This window comes from Scleropages formosus, chromosome 23, assembly GCF_900964775.1.
Source record: "Scleropages formosus chromosome 23, fSclFor1.1, whole genome shotgun sequence".
Taxonomy (NCBI): Eukaryota; Metazoa; Chordata; class Actinopteri; order Osteoglossiformes; family Osteoglossidae; genus Scleropages; species Scleropages formosus.
In genome coordinates, this window is record NC_041828.1 from 16,987,606 (window position 1) to 17,005,017 (window position 17,412).

At 46.6% G+C, this 17,412-nt stretch overlaps 1 protein-coding gene and 1 non-coding gene across 2 annotated transcripts; one reads left to right on the top strand and one right to left on the bottom strand.

Annotated features, from left to right (window-relative positions):
* Positions 1-427: 427 nt before the first annotated feature.
* Positions 428-10,646, top strand: LOC108919222 (1-acylglycerol-3-phosphate O-acyltransferase ABHD5-like). Its single transcript, XM_018727076.2, has 7 exons — positions 428-603; positions 4,754-4,839; positions 4,929-5,301; positions 6,268-6,422; positions 8,446-8,557; positions 8,955-9,141; positions 9,973-10,646. Exons 1-7 carry the CDS (start codon positions 572-574, stop codon positions 10,060-10,062), a joined length of 1,035 nt encoding a protein of 344 aa, XP_018582592.1. The 5' UTR covers positions 428-571; the 3' UTR covers positions 10,063-10,646.
* On the bottom strand, positions 3,245-3,317 carry trnar-ucu (transfer RNA arginine (anticodon UCU)). The gene has a single exon. It is a non-coding gene; the product is annotated as a tRNA-Arg (tRNA).
* Positions 10,647-17,412: the final 6,766 nt, after the last annotated feature.

Genomic DNA, 17,412 nt, shown 5'->3' on the forward strand with positions numbered 1-17,412 from the left:
AAGCGGTTAATGAAAATGGATGAATAATAATAATTTATTATTATATTTTGCTGATGCTTTTCTCCAATTATTATTATTTATACAGCAAATGTATAATAAGACCAGACGTGATACCAGAAAGTAGTGAAAATACAGTATCCCAGTGTGGTGTCCCAGTTTTGGAGACATGTAGTATATGATACATAAAAGGTAATGTAATTTTTCCTCTCAGTATTTGTGTAAATCATTGAGTACTACTCCTGATCTTTTTTCGCCCCCAAAACACTGGACCTTGTGAACCTGGTATGTGTTACTTTTTACATTTCCATTCCATTCCAGATACAACGTTATTTTCTTGCATCTTTCTCTTATAATCGTTATCCTAAAGCAGAGAATATAATGATTTATTTTTCTTTATTCTTGTAGGAGCAAAACAGAGTGTCCAGACTTTGCTTGAAGCCGGTGGCGTGTCATTGGCCACGCCCCAAAGCATGTAGTCACGCCCAATCGTTGGTCCCATGTACAGCCACGCCCCCTGTCATATTAGCCCCTGTCAGTCGAAGCCTGACGTCACCTGCAGCGCGCGACAGAGATGGCTCAAGATCCCGTGTCAGCCGGGAAAGGGTAAGTCAGTGGCAGTCCGTTGCGCAGTGCGCTGAGTCAGCGCCTGTGTCACTCGCGCTGTCACTTTTTTTTTTTTTTTTAAAAAAAAAAAAAAAAAAAAAAAAAAAAGAAGAGAAAGCCCCCTTTGCTCAGTGTTCAATAATTCCTTCCACCAGATGGATAATATAGGTTCTTTTCCGCGGAAGATCTCGACAGCTGCTTCTGCACATTTATGTAAATCAGTGTACAAGTTGGGGGCGCGGTGGCGCAGCGGGTTTGGCCGGGTCCTGCTCTGTGACGGGTCGGAGGTTCGAGTCTTGCTTGGGATGCCTTGCGACGGACCGGTGTCCCCTCCTCCTCCAACCCCTACGCCCTGTGTTGCCGGGTTAGGCTCCGGTTCGTCGTGACCCCGCTCGGGACAAGCAGTTTCAGACAGTGTGTGTGTTTACAAGATCTTTGACTCCCCTGTTTGTGTGACACAAAAGAGGACAACAAAGTGTTCTCAAGAAAAAGCAGAGTGTTGCAGATGGGATGGGAGGTGTTGGGTTTATTTGGTGGACTGCTTTGCCCCTCGGCTTTCCGCACATGGCAGTCCGACACAGTGCCACCTACTGGTGATCGGAGGTAATGCATGAGCGGTCTGCTAAATCAGTGCGCTTCCCACTTCTGGACGTGACAGGACACTGTTTATCGCCTATTGTCACTGACTGCATCCACTACCTTCTGCATAACCTCTTATTTTAGATTTGCTTTGAGAGATATGTCAAAGTGTTTCTGCGTGTTTGCATCATTTCTCATTCAAGTCCAACTCCTGCTGTTGTGCCCTTAATAAAGGTTATTATACTGAACTGGTACACTGAGACTACCCTGCTGTATACATTGGTAAATTATTGCTATATGGTGTGACTAAAGCTGTAAATAATATTTTCACTACGTATTGACAGAAATAAAAATAATTTCATTAATGATTATTTGGCACTGTTATTGATTATTTAGATCAGTAGGAGTTTGTGCAGATTTGTTTGACAGGTAAGAGATAGTGGAACAATATTTAAATTTTGATTTCTTCTTTTTTTATTTTTGTATTTTCATTTTGTTAACTTCAAGGGTGCTTTCCTTGCAGTAGTTCTATTTGACTAAATATCTCAGATTTGCGTCACAAGTGGTCCCTCGTGTAGAAGTTCCTTCATGGGGATTTTCAGGAAAATCTGTGAGCTCATGGATGTTTTTTTTCATCTCTTGTCCCACAGATTTCATTAGGGCTGAAAACCACTGCTTTGAGTTCCTAATACATGGATTAGGTCCCAAACAAAACAGCTGTGATACCTTGTGATTCATGTCCTTTTCTACAATATATATTCTTCATGTAGTTACGATGGATGAAAAATACAAGACACAGACAGCTGGCCTTGTCTTGACTTATAATAAGATTAGCATGTGTAATATTGAGATAATTAAATGCAGTAATAGCTGAAAAGAGTAGCTTCAATGTATTTCTCACTTTAAAATAATGGACATTTTAACAAGTGTTTTGAATTTAAGGGTAAAAGTGTTACTAAACACAAATCACCAGAAGCTGTTTGCAAGTTAAAATGAGAACAAACCTAAAGTCCCACTGCTACTTTCAGCCATTTGCCCCATCTTGTCTTATCGACAGTGTTTGCTTTCAGATGCTTTTAGTGAAGGCTCATCAAATTTTCCATTGCTGCCCTGTGATTATTTATGCTTGCTGCTAAGTATTATCTGGAACAGAACAAATTCTCTCTGCTGCAACACTGGCTGAAAGTAGGTTGTGAATTATCACTAAGTATTCACAAGTAACTGAATTAAGTAAATTACCACATCTTAAAGGAGGCAAGAGTTCTCCATGTTTGAAATTGTCATGGTTTGTTTTGGGGGCATCTCACTATGATACACTCAAAGTTAACCCCCCAAGGAAGAGGTGTGAGTGTTTATTTCTCCACAGCATTCCTTGGGGCAACTAGTACCCCAAAGGTGGGTAGTTAGCACTTATTAAACTGTAGGATGGAAGAAAAAAACCTCCTGCACATTGTGTCTTTCAAGAGGTGAGCTGCAGAGTGTTAAATTTATTTAACAGACACTTTTGTCCAAAGCAACTTCCAATGAACTCTATGTGGTGTTACTAGCCCACACACCTTATTCACCACGGTGACTTACACTGCTAGATGCACTACTTACACTGGGTCACTCATCCATACATCAGTAGAACACACTCTTTCTGTCACTCACACACTATGGGTGAACCTGAACAACATGTCTTTGGGATGAAACCAGAGCAAACCCATGCAGAGAAGGGGAAAATATGCACACTCCCCACAGACTGAGCAGGAATTGAACCCCTATCCTCTCACACCACACAGGTTCTGTGAGACAGCAACACTGCTTGCTGTGCCACCCAGTTCATTTTAATTCAGTTTATTTTTATAGAATGCTCTATTCACACAGTGACACAGAGCTAGTAGGGAAACAATGCTCAACCAGAAGAAATAGTAATTTGTATCTTAAACAAGTACATTTAATTTGCATTGGTACAGAGGTAGGAAAAACAAACATGGCCAAGTGGAATTCAATGCCCAAAACACTGGAGAGGTGCTTTAACTAAATGTGCACAGAAAGGTACCAATCATACCAGCTTTACATCCACCCCAGGTGGGACTCGAACCCACAATCCCTGGCTTAGAAGGCCAGTGCCTTATCCATTAGGCCACTGGGGCTGAACATTAATGTAGTTTTCATCATTACAGAAGAATAATATTAACATTAGTTTGAATACAGTGTGTAAACAATAAATAGTTTTTTGTTCAGTTCCAGATGGAGTCCTGCTGTTGTGTTCATGAGTGAGGAAGGTATCAGTCTGAATGGCTTCACTGAAGTATAACTGAAAGTCCCCAGTAATAAAACCATTGGCTAATGATGTGGTGGCGCTCTACGTTCAGGGTTCAGACCCAAGCTCGTCCGCGTGCACGCTCCACTGCAGTCCTCTGAACCCGCGATTCACGTGTGTAAATGAGAGGCTGACCCTGAGAGATGTCTGCTGAAGTCAGTGTGCATTTGTGAGTGCGTAGATGTGTACGGCATTGCAGTAGAAATGGTAAGCCGTGACAAATGCGTATGAAATGTGGAAAACATCATATGACCTACTAACAGAATATCTTATGCAGTATTCTTATCTGAAATGGCTACTGGGAGATATAGAGCTGGGCAAATGTATTTCAGATTCCCTATAATTTGTCCTGTAATAAACTGTTGCAGAAGAGTAGGACAGTCCCAGCGGACACTGCTGTGTGTCCCCCACTCTGCCCTGCCAGGTGAACTTTGCTCTGCAGGAGGAGACGCGTGGAAGGACTTTGGGTGGTGTTCCCATCTGTGTGGTCCTATGACGTGATGCCATACCTGAGCAAGGTTGTCAGCGGCGAGCAGCGGAGCGGAAAGGGGACACCTCTGCAGTGCTCCTCCTTACCGCTCAGCTCAATGATAAGGCAGTGTTTCCGAAGCTGCAGAGATAACACTGGAACAGCTGGATCGCTGCGGATGAGTCGAGGTCACATAGCTGGCCAGCTAAGGGATACGTTTTGCCGCAGCAGGACCTTCATTGGGGGATGGTGGAAGTTTCTCCAAAAAATCAATGATTCCAAAGGTCCGTGCCATTGGGAAGAAAAACCATTACCATTTTGGAGAAACTAATGACCAAAGGCAGCAAGTCAGGTTATCAAATTTACAAGGGCAGGTTAACAACTAGTATTATTATTAATTTTTACTGAGCTGACACCCTTTGTCCAAGGTGACTTACAGTGTTAAAGTTGTGCAAAAACAAGTTACTTGTAATATTTACCCACTCATACAGCAGGGTATTTTTACTGAAGTAATCCAGGCTAAGTACCTTGGTCAAGGGTGCTACAGCGAGAGCTGGGATTCAAACCAGAGACCACTGCGAGTCATTAACATTACTAGAATTTTTGAATGTTGAGAGGGATTCAGCAGTTATGAGTAAGAGAGGGATCTCATTCACCACATTGAAGCCAGAACCGAACACCTTTGTGCATTTGATTTTGGACCTCTTGTATGTGGGACCACCAAAAGGTGGAAAAGTGTAGCAGTCTGATTGGGGTGTAGCAAGTATGCATGTTCATATAAATGTGTGTTGCTGTAGGTCATGGTGGCTCTCCCGATGGCTTCCATCGTGGTGCCCCACGTCTTTTGCTCAGCTGAAGGAGGCGGAAGACAGGATGTTACAGCGTAAGTGATCACATTCATTCCTTCTCCACACTCTCAGACAGGCTGTGTTTTATCAATATCACGTGACACGTTGTTTCCTCTCCCCCCAGCCATAGACAGTGAGTTCTCTAAACAACACGTGCCCATCTCGAACGGGAACTTCATATGGACACTCGCCTTCAACAAGGGTACAGCTAGCCAGACCCCTATGGTTCTGTTGCATGGCTTCGGGGGGGGCATAGGGCTCTGGGCTCAGAACCTGGACACTCTGGCAGAGCAGCGACCTCTCTATGCCCTGGACCTGCTGGGCTTTGGCCGGAGCAGCCGACCGCAATTTGGAGCTGACGCCATGGAGGTGGAGTGCCAGTTTGTGAAATCCATCGAGGAATGGAGGGCACAGGTGGGGGTGGAGGCCATGGTTCTGCTGGGGCACAACCTGGGAGCATATGTGGCAACTGCCTATGCGCTGAAGTACCCCTCCAGGTCAGTGGCGTCACCCACCGGTGGAGCTATGGCAGGATGGACTAGAGAGGCATTATGACATTTACAGTCATATAGTAAATAAATTGTAAGTGTAGTTAGTATACTAAGTACAGTTAGCTTATCCAATGCTTCTGTTTCTGCCAATGCACATTATATACTGCAAAGAGCTGTGTATAGAATGGATTTTTAAGCACATCATGTAGCACAAGTTTATGAAGCAGACAGGAGATCAGGATACAAGTGGGTCCAAAATAGTTGTGTTTTGAGACCTTTCTTGAATGTTTAGAGGGATTCAGCAGTGCTGAGGGACAAAGGGAGAGCATTCCATCACACTGGAGCCAAAATGGGTTTGATTGGGCCTGATTTTGAACCACCTGTGTCTGGGACCAACAAGCATCCAGAGGGGGAGGAGTGTCGCCTGTATTTGTCACTTCTATAATGGCTGTGTCTGTCTTTTTACGTAGTTGTTTGGTATACTGGTGTATAGAAGTGGTACATATATAGACGTATCAGTCCTCTTTCTTGGATATTGTTAAATTCAGATTTTTTGTAAGCAGCCTGTTTTTTCTCAAGTGTAGACAAAGGTCTGAATAAGAATGTGATTCTCCAAAGGAACAGCCCAGGATCACAGGCTGTACTCAGTTATTAAAGGCATTGGAAATTTTTTACTTCTTTAAATAGAAACACTATCCATTTTTATTACTGGAAAATGAGCTGCCCCCCCCCCCCCTCACCCCGGGGGGTTTGAAGACCTTGTGTTCCAAAAGAACAATGGCTCTGTGTGAGTGCTTTGATAAGTGTTTCCAATAGGGGCTCGCAGGCCTTGAGGACTGAGGGTGTGGGTGTGTGGGACACAGTATGTGGGTGTGTGAGGGCCTGGGAGAGAAGGTGTATGATGATGATGTGACCGAGGAAGTGGGTGTCTGCGAGGCATCATCTGAGCCACCTCTGCCCTCCCCCTGCTAGGGTGAAACAACTGATACTGGTGGAACCCTGGGGCTTCCGAAAGCGTCCAGAGACAAAGCAGGGCGAGCGACCTGTCCCGATGTGGATCAAGGCAGTGGGGGCCGCCATGAGCCCATTCAACCCCCTGGCTGGGTTGCGCCTGTCAGGACCTCTGGGTAAAACCCTCCTCGTCTAGTGCACCACACATGTTATCACATCCCCAATTTTTGATCCTTCAACGCCGTCTTTCCTGCAAAGCTTGAGTTTGGGAGCAGCCCTGCTGTCGAACCCTTATGGAAGGTACTAAACCTGAACTGCTTCTTTAAGAATGTTGCTTTATAAACAATAAATGTTTTAAGTCTAATACAGGTCTGCAATCCCTTATCTGAAACCCTCTGGGCCAGATGTGTTTTGGAATTCAGAATTTTTCAGATTTTACAAAGTATGGTGCGTATGCAGTATCTTACATAGCACCCCCAGTGGGTGTGGGGCAGCACCCTGTAATCCACCACTTTAATATTTCTGTAGAAAAACATATCAATATTCACACTGAGTGGGATAAATAAAGACTATAAATAGTGTTACAATTTATTCACTGCTTATTTATATAGTAATAAATTGGTTAAATTAAATAGTGTTCATAAATATAACCAGTAAATACTGTAGTACTTCTTATTTCTAAGAAAACCACCCCCACCCCCACATGGGGTCACAGGGAGCCGGAGCCTAACACGGCGTAAGGCTGGAGGGGACACACCCAAAACAGGACGCCAGTCTATCACAAGGCACCCCAAGCAGGACTCAAACCCCAGACCCACCAGAGAACAGGACAAGGGCCAACCCACTGCGCCATTGCACCCCCCAAAAACTGTTTATCCATCCATCCATCCATCTTCCTCCGCTTATCCGGGACCGGGTCGCGGGGGCAGTAGTCTAAGCAGAAAAAACTGTTTAGTAAAACATTAAACATAAACAGGTTCTGATGAAACTAAATACTGTACCTGTACTTAAACATTTAATACATGTTCATCACATGTGGCTGCTTGAGGATCCTGGAGAAGAAGGAACATCAGGTCCCCGTCATTGTCATCACGTGTTACTTTTTTTCAGATTTGGCACCAAACTTACAAAAATAAGGTTTTTTGAATTTTTTGGATTTCGGAATTGTGGATAAAGAATTTTGGACCCGTATTAGTAATATTTACATTTACGTTTACACTTATTTATTCTGCAGATGCTTTTCTCCAAAGCGACGTACAGAGAAAAATACAATGAGTGCATTACATCAACTGAAAGAGAGACTTAGATGAAGACATGTAATTCTAAAGTGCAATTAATTTGTCACCTTCCACCATATGAACCAGTATACATCATATAAGTAGCTACATAATATGCTAAAATAGTGTGGGTTTTAATTGCTCAGAGGTACGGCAGCATAACTCCTTTAGGAATCCTGAACATCTACTGATGTGGCACCATTGCTTATTCAGAGTTTACCTGTTTTGCACACACACTGCTGACCCTCTAATAGTGGCTGTCTCTGGGAATCAGGGCCCAGGTGGACAGAGCAGTATTATTTCTGGGGGCCCAGAATTCCCACTATAAGTGTCCACACTAAAACTTACTCCAAGGAGAAGTAATGATTCCAGGTAAGGGCAATTTAGGGTGCCATGGTGTCACAATGAGTAACACACTAGGTTTGCATCTCTGGATCATGGAAGGAAACCCCTGCAAATATTTACAATTGTTTATTTATCCAATTTTCTCCAGAGTTACTCGCAGTGTTAAGCTACTTACAGTGATTTTACCCGTTTATGCAGCAGGGTAATTTTTACTAGGGCAATTCGGGGTAAGTACCTTGATACTTGAACAAGGTAAGTACCTTAGTAATTGAACTGGCAGCCTCACTCCAGAGGCAGTAGCTCAAACTGCTATGCCATGCATTGTCCCCTATGAACAGGTGGAGAACATATGCACTCCATGCAGACAGAGCTGGATTTGAACCTATGCGTGAATGGGTGGCTCAGGTGCTGTGGGGCACCCGCGCTACCCGTGTCTTGACTCTCTTTGCATCAAATGACTGTTTTCTGCCCAAATGATGCTTCTAATGCTGTTATGGAGCAGAGTTGTGGTGTAGCTGGGGTACTGCAGTGTACACAGAGACACACTCACCGTAATCTGTGTCCTGTGTACGTGCAGGACCCATCCTCATTGAGACCCTCCGACCCGACTTCCGGCAGAAGTTTTCGTCCATGTTCAGAGACAGCACCGTGTCTGAATACATCTACCACCTGAACGTCCAAACCCCCAGGTACGCATCTCCGGGTCCAGCGTCTCCGCACAGATTACTTTCATTGTTTGTTTGTCTTTGTCATGATTTTGTTTGTTAACAGACATTCACATCTAAGGTTTCTTGGCCTTTTTGAACACCAGTAGAGCTAAGAGTTTTTCTCGAGGTTATGACAGCTGCTGTTTACCCCGTGAAGAAACACTGATATTGAAGCTTCTCTTGTTTATTTTAAAGTTTTATCATTTGACAACCTTATGGCAGTGCAGTTAGCAGACATGATATTGCTGACATCGTTGCGATAGTTTGAGTCATCGTGTAGAAAGGGTTTTCATAAGGGAGAAGGGTGGTACTCTGGGAAATCCTGACTTGGTGGAACCTGGTTCTTTGGCACCGCTTTGCTGTGGTCCCTCTGTCCCAGCGGGGAAACGGCCTTCCGGAACATGACCATCCCATACGGCTGGCCCAAGAGGCCCATGCTGCAGCGCGTGGGCCTGCTTCGCCGTGACATGCCCATCTCCATCGTGTACGGCTCCCGCTCCAGCGTCGACAGCGACACGGGCAACGCCATCAAAGAGGCCCGGCCCGGATCACGCGTCGACATCGTGGTGAGATGTCCGTCCACCGCATCCACCTTTTCCTCGAGTGCATTGAACAGATGGCAGAGTGCGTATTTATGAGGCAGTTACCATACTGTAAACGTGGGCGGCACAGAAGGTGGCGCTATCCTCTCACAGCACTCGCTCTCTGGATTGTCTGAGTGCTCACTGCCTTTTGTGTGGAGTGTGCAGCATGGGTGTCCCCTACAGCCCAGTGGCACAGGCTCAGTGTACCGGTGGTCCACACTGTGTTATATGAGCCATTGTGATATACAATATAGCTCGAGTGCTATGTTGTATAATAGGGCTTTCTTATATTTTTTTCACAAATTTCACACATTTTTCATGTTAATACTAGTACAGAAGAATAATTATAATATACAATGCAGTACAGTGTTATGTTTTCATGCTACTTTGTTTTCAATTTTATGTCTTTATTTGTTATCGTTTGCTTTTTCTCTTCAGCACCACCGGAACACTCATTTTTTCAGTTGCTAGCTATTGTAAATAAAAAGTAACTTGAAGGGAATCACAAGGGAAAAGTACGTCGATGGCGGGCCCTTCCTTAGACGTCACAACCAAATGTGGGAACTCAAAAGTAATTGAATAAGGTTAATGGGGTGGCTGTAAGTTACATATGTTGTAAGTTGAGCACCGCCTGTGCTGTCAGACTGAATTGCCCCTGGGGTGTGAGTGTGTGAGCCATGCAGTGGTCCAGTGTCTGCTGCTTTAGTGATGCCCCCCCAATGATGTTGTACTGAACAAACAGAGTGTGAAGATGAATGTATTAATGACCACTTTCTCTTCGTATTCCATACCCCTTTATGAATTCCCTCCCAGGTGATCCGAGGCGCAGGCCACTATGTCTTCGCAGACCAAGCAGAAGACTTCAACGAGAAAGTCCTACAGATCTGCAGTGCTGTGGACTAGTAGACTAGCATGGTGCGCACCCGTTGCTTAGCGGTTTGGAGGGCTTCAGGGCAGCCTCTCGGAGAGGGGCTTCTCAAATACTAGTGACCTTCAATTTTTCCTTGACCTTTTTCACTCCTCGACACTCAGCGCTTTCTCGGTGTAGCTAAGCTGCATGCGGTGAGGATATGAGCTGTGAACTAGAAAGTGTAATTAAAACTCAGATTTCATACACACACATTGCTCAGGTCCTTCTTAACAAGCAATAGCAGTTCAGTGGTTCAATGAGCTGTTCTTAAACATCCAGCATTTTAGTTCTTCTTTGAAGAGCTTCTTGTTCGCACCTTAAACTGGCTGTTCCGGTATCAGTGACTATTTTGGGACTTTAGACGGTCCTTTTCTATTAAGAAGTGAAAAAAGAACGACAGCCACTGGAGGAAACACTTTTGTGAGTCTTATTTTGCCATCCTGTGTCCTCCTTGGGGGGAAGAGCAGTGCTGTTATACCAGAATGGCTGTGAGAAGATGTTGCCGAAATCTCACTGTGCTCTTTATTTATTTCCTGGGGACAGTTGGTAGTGGAGTAGGTAGATTTGCTGCCTTTGGATCCAGAGGCTGAGGGTTTGATCCCCCCTTCTGGTTATAGTACTCTTGAGCAAGGTACTTTACCCTAAATTATTTCAGTAAAATCACCCAGCTGTATAAATGGGTAAGTAATTGTATGCGTGTCACAATTTTAACATTGTAAGTTGCTTTGGAGAAAAGCATCAGCTAAATGATTAAATGTTTGTTTTTTATTTGTTTGTTTGTTTGCTTGTTTATCAATATATTGTCAACTATCTATCTTGTTTAACATTTACAGATGAAACGTGTTCTTACACAGTTACTTTATGGAAGAGGATCGTTCCGCACACACAGAGACCAAACAGCCTTGAGTCACTATAGAGAGCTTGTGTGTCATGTTTATTTGTTGAAATTTGTTTCAAAAGCTTGAACTGGCAGTGTTATTTTCTCCACTAGTGTGTTGCTGTGCGTAAAGTACCAGGTTTAGCACATGATATGTGCGTTGCTGCACCTGTGTTTTCAGCGCTTTCACAGTGCCTGCTTGTGCATTTTAGCACTCTCTTCCATATGTGGGTGAGCGGCAGCTGTGATGACAGAACTCACACGTGCTTGTATTGGGCTCAAGATCTTTTTGGTGGGGAGGATGAGGAATGTCCAGCAGCCTGAGGGTGAAAGGTCACAGGGGTCTGGAACAAGATGCATAAGTGAGGGTCCTGTTGATATTCTTTTCTTGTTCAAAAGGGAGCAAAGTGCAAATGTTGCCCAATGTTAATTACACAACGGTCCATAGGGCTGGAATTCAGCTCATCTGCTGGCAAAAAGGACAGAATCCACTGCAATGAAGGCTGGACCCATTCAGTTCTGGTCGCTGTCATTTTTAATATTGCTGTTACATCGTATGTCATGTTTCTGGATGTGTTGTCTGAGAGCAAAATCTATAATGACAAAGCCTTAAGGGTTCATTTTCTTTCATAATTATGGTTAGATAAAGCTTTCATAGACAGCAGATTTATTGATAATAAGTATAAGGTTGCACCGTGTGCACCCGTGAATGGGAGCTGTTTGACACATGGGTGGTCCTCCGCTTACGATGGGGTTCTGTCCTGATTACCCCGTTGTAACTCAGCTTCATCGTTACTCAAAAACTCCCTTATACTGTAGTACATGAAGCAGCTGGTACTGTAGTGGTTAGTGCTGCTGCCTTTGGACCCAAAGGTTACATGTTTAAATCCCACCTCCAGCTGTAGTACCCTTGAGCAAGGTACTTACCCTCAATTGCACTACTAAAAAATAGTTACGCAGATGTATAAATGGGTAGATAATTGTAAGTATCTTCATTTGAAAGTTGCTTTGGAGGAAAGCATCAGCTAAATGATTAAATGTAACCATAATGATAAATGAACACTTAACATGCATTAATACCGCGTTCACACATTATTCATGTTAAAATGATACAATACATAATAATAATGATGAAGTCTAGTATTGAAATAATGTTTTCATGTAGCAACACCAGAGTCACTTTTCCGCAGCTAGCCAAAATAAATAGTAAGCTGAAGGGAATGAAACAGAAAGTTGAGCAAACCAAATGCAGTGACTGCTGGACAGCGGACCGCCGATGGTATAGTAGAGCTGATGGAGCGCACGTATTTAAACGTTATGACCAAACGCCGGGGCTCAGAAATACTGCAGTAAGGTTAATGGGACGGTCTCGTAAGCAAGTGCCACACGTCCTGAGCGGAGAAGCATCCGTTCAACCAAAGCGAGACAAGAGGGCGCGAGTGACCCGTGGCGTCCACCTCCGGCCACTAGAGGGAGACCGAGGGCACAGAATGAGCGCGGCCTCCTGCTGATCATTAGGAGCAAAGTGTGCTGTCATTACACCCCTATCAATCTCCGCGCCTTTTAATGGAGCTCCAGCACTCAAGAGGACAGACAGGGGCTTTGGCGTTCCCGCTGAGAGTGCTGCGCACGCACACCGCTTCCGGCACTCTCCGTTAACGGTCAGCGTTCTAAACTGCTGCTTTAGCAGCCGAGATTTCCGAAGGCCCTAATGGCCTGTCTTACGGGACACGAACGAGTGCATCTCCGCAGCGCACTAGAGCCCCTCTTCGGCCCATCAAACCCCCCTCCACCTTAAATTTAACGGTGCTTTTTTTTTTTCTTTTTTTCATTGAACAAAAGTCAACATTTCAGGGCAATGAGTTAAAACAGACATTGATTGACTGAACCGATTGAAGACTTTATTGTCATTGTATTGTCCTGCTGTGCAAAACAACAAAATTATAATAATATTCCCTGAGTTCTTTGGACAACAGCTTAAGACAACACTATGAAACGCAATGGAGTAAAACAGTACGACAAACACGGGGGCTAATTGAAGTATCTCGTTGAGGTAAAGGTGTTCCTTACTTCTTTATCGCTGTAATTATGAGGAATGTATTCTGTAACGTGTGCAATGTGTGTCAGCTGCGAATCTGCCACTGAGAGGCTCTGGGAAAGAGAATGCAAATAAAGTCGGCGAAATGCAGACGTTCGCGCAGCCGCAGGCCTTCCTCGCACACGGCGCAGGTGCCCCTCCAGACAGCGCGACGGGGGCCGAGTGCCGATGCGGGGGCGGCGTGCGCCCGGCATTCTGGGTAATAGCGGTGGCAGGGATCGAGAGGGAACCTCCTCAGACCTCTGGGCAGACGAGAGTTCCGCGGGGTTGCTAGGATACCGGGCCGGCTCCGCGATGAGACGTGATTTATAAAAGCGCCGGCTGGCTCAGCATCGCAGCAGCTTCTCACAGCATCGTCTTCGCCGTCCAAACACCTCGGTGTGCCTCTGCTCACTGATCTCCACAAGAACTTTGTGCCTTCTTCATTTCACTACTTGGGGGCAGGAACGCACTCCAGCGTCTTATGCGTTCGAGGCTTATGAATACCGTTCCAAAATTAAACCGCTTATTGAGTTTTCATGTAATGTGATGATGCTTTTCGTGCAGCAGCGCTTGCTGAGAGCGCGTGAACGTCGAGCAAATGGATGAGAAAGATTTGCAAAAAGATGGGTTGTTTTTCTGGGTTCACGGGCACGACTGTAAAAACTGCACGCGTGCGATCGGTTGTAGCAAAAGCCTTTATCCTGGAATAAATACATTCCATCTGTCACAGCACTCAGAGCCAATAGTTTAATGTATGATAATGTGATGTATAGAAGCAAACACGAGACAAACGGCTATAATGTGTCTGATGAAAGTAATAAAACGTTGCGCATGACTGCTGGTTTCAGAATGCAGTATCGCATTTTTTCCTGCAGCCAGATGAGTATTGATCCGCGGGGATCCGATACACACCAGGAAACCGGAGTCTGGGGACTGGGGGGGATGGGCTGTCTAAGAATAGTGCGGCATTCGGGTTGGTCGGCTCCATCCTCGGCGCGCCACGGCAGACTGCGGGCGGCGACCTTCGAACCCGTGTGTCCCGGACCCCGCGCCCACTGTCAGCCGCCCGGCACTCACCGACCGAACGCCTTCCCGCCCGTTCTCTTCGCTGCTCTCCAGTGGAAATGTCCTTTTTACACTTTGTGTGTGTTTCTGGCAGTATATCATCCTTCTCTACCTCATTCCCCAGAAATCCACACACACACACACACATCCCTTGCACACTTAACCGCAGCTGTGAAGCCACTTTCTTAGGTGCAAATGCTAAAAAAAGGCCTCAAACACCCATTTATAAGGATGAATAATTAATAATTTCACGTTCCGTACTCGACCGATGGGGAAGAAAAAAGTGCGTTTCACGAGCTGCGCAGCAGGACGGCGTACAAGCGAACAAGGCAGAGAACTCGGTCTGGGTGTGATGCTGCTGCTGCTGCCGCTGCTGCAGAGCTTTGCCGACATCGGAGGCGTCACGGAATCGGGATTGCGCCGGAGAGATGCTGTAGAACCCGGGTCCAGCGATCGAATGCGACATTTGCGTGTACAGCTGCCCGAGCACCGCGGCAAAGCGCCGCTGTCCCGGAGTCACCTTCCGCAGCGGGGAGTGATGCGAGGTCATCGTACCGTCTCCTAGTGCCGGTCCTGGAGATCCCGGCCAGTCCGGGCTCCTCGCCTACCCGGCCTTCTGCCTAGCGTGTGTGACGCAGCAGTCCTGTCCGCGCGGCGACCCCCTCGCTCACCCCCCCCCCCAAACAGGAAGACTAACTGAGTGCGAGCGCTCGCTCGGCCGGCCGCGCGTCCGTGTCGCAGACGTACGAACGCGCCGAAGCTCTTCGGTCACCTCTTTTGCGCTTAACGCGTAACGTGTGTGTTTCTCACCCGTCAGCATCTTTCTCTTTCGGCTGCGGCAAACGGCCCGCGCGAGGTTTTTGACGGCCTCATGTTGGCGCTCAGCGATGCTCCGGCGGGGCTCATGGGGAGACTTACCGTATGGGAAGGTTGTCATTTACCTTCTTTGGATTAATCGCTGTGTTTTATATAACGGTGGATGGTAACGTGAAGGGAAAATCATTTTCGTGTGTAAACCTGTTGAAATAAGGTCGGGGGCAGCTGGTGCCATATTGACTGGAGGTTCAAATCCTGCCCGCTCTCATCATACCCTTGAACAAGATACCTTCTGTAAATAACTGTAGGAAAAACTGCTCAGCTGTAAAAATGGGCAAATTGGTGTAAGTAGCTTAACATTGGGGGGTGTGGTGGTGCAGTGGGTTGGCGCAGGTCCTGCTCTCCGGTAGGTTGCGGGTTCAAGTCCCGCTTGGAGTGCCTTGTGATGGATTGGCATCCCCTCCTGGGTGTGTCCTCTCCCCCACCAGCCTTACGCCCTGTGTTGCCGGGTTAGGCTCCGGCTCCCCGCGACCCTGTGTGAGACGAGCGGTTTCAGACAATGTGTGTGTGATCTTAACATCATAAGCTGCTTTGGAGAGAAAGAGCAGCTAAATAAATTTAAAACTCTTCATATGTTATATTGCGCTCAATGTTTACTCGGCTCAGATCTCTTTTATTATGATTTACACCGTTTTTGGTGTGAGATGGTTCAGTCCTTCCTCAAGGCAGGAGGCAGGAGATCATTTGCAGCATTCTGCAGAAGTCTCTCCCTTTCTTGTTATCCCTTTCAGGGGGGCAACTGCCAGCATACTGGTTAGCGCTTCTGCCTTTAGACCCGAAGGTTGCGGGTTTAATTCCCACCCTTGGCTGTAGTACCCTAGAGAAAGGTACTTACCCTAAACTGCTCCAGTAAAATTACCCAGCTGTATAAAGGGTAATTTTACAGGGGGAGGGGACACACCCAGGACAGGATGCCAGTCCATCGCAAGGCACCCCAAGCGGGACTCGAGCCCCAGACCCACTGGAGAGCAGGACCCGGTCCAGCTCATTGCACCACCCCCTCCCACAAAATTCACTTAAACATAAAAATATAAGGGGACGAGACCCACAAACAAGCAAACTGAATTTACTCCCTGTCTCTCGTGTCCAACCCCCCCTCGCTGTTCATTTCCTACTCCTGGTGTCCCAACACCGGTCCGATGCTCAGCATCACGGTGAGAATATCGGCACCGCCGGGGCTCCGTCCTTCTCTGAGGCCCGACACTCCGAAACGAGATCGAAGCCCAGTAATCTGGTCGTGTTTCCGCTTTCCTTTCCTTCGCAGGACAATTCCCTAGAGGGAAGCTGTCGAATCGAGCGTGTTTTTTTTTTATTTTGAACTCGAGGAGCGGCACCCGGTTAATTAAAAGCTTGATTTTACCTTTGTCAGTCAGACCTGCGAGATACAGGACGCGGAACCTCAATCAGGCTCCCTGCTTACGCCCACAGTTAATTAAGATGTAATCTGTTAATTAGCTGATCCAGCGGTACAGATGGTTCCCCGAAAGGCGCGGAGGAGCTGCGTGGACCGCTCGGTGTCTCCGGGCCTCGGCTGCTGCCGTACCTGTTGTGCCTGTAGCGCCCCGCACCCCAGCGGGGGTCATATTCGCGCTAACGCACCTTCTCCGCAGCGCAAACGGCCCCCTCGGGGTCGACGGCCCGGAAAACGCGGTGTGACCGCGAACGCTGTCGGAACTGATCTTTTCTCAAACTGTTCAAGGTTCTTTGGAGTCTCAGAAATTAGGGAGAATAAAGGCTGAAAAGGGTGAACTTTAGTGCACCCGCACGGTTATGCTGCACAGCCTCACCAGGCGTCATCAGAGATGTGCGCGTCTGTGTCTCTTTACACTGCTCTCTTACCCTCCCTGGCAGTCGCCCATCTGCTTCTACACCTGCGCAAGATCTGGAGCCTGTCCCTGGTACACTCTGGTCGGGGCACCACTTCATTGCAGGGCAGCCACACACACCTTCACACACTTAAAACAGTTTGGGGTCACCACTTCAGCTATATATCTTTTGACTGTGGGAGGAAACCAGAGCATTTGAAGGACATGCATTCAAACGTGGGGAGAACATGCAAGCTCCTCAGAGACTGAGCAGGGATCGAACCCATGTCCTGTCGCCCCACCCAGGTACTGTGAGGAACCAGTGCTATTCACACACACACACACACACACACTTTCTGAACCGCTTGTCCCATAGGGGGTCGTGGGGAACCAGAGCCTAACCTGGCAACTCAGGGCGTAAGGCCGGAGGGGGAGGGGACACACCCAGGACAGGATGCCAGTCCATCGCAAGGCACCCCAAGCAGGATGTGAACCCCAGACCCACCGGAGAGCAGGACCCGGTCCAACCCACTGCGCCACCGCGCCCCCCCCAGTGCTATTCACTCTACCACAATGTCACCTCTATAAAGAATGTTTTAATTTTATGAGAACTAATAAATCAAAATCTATAACAAATGGT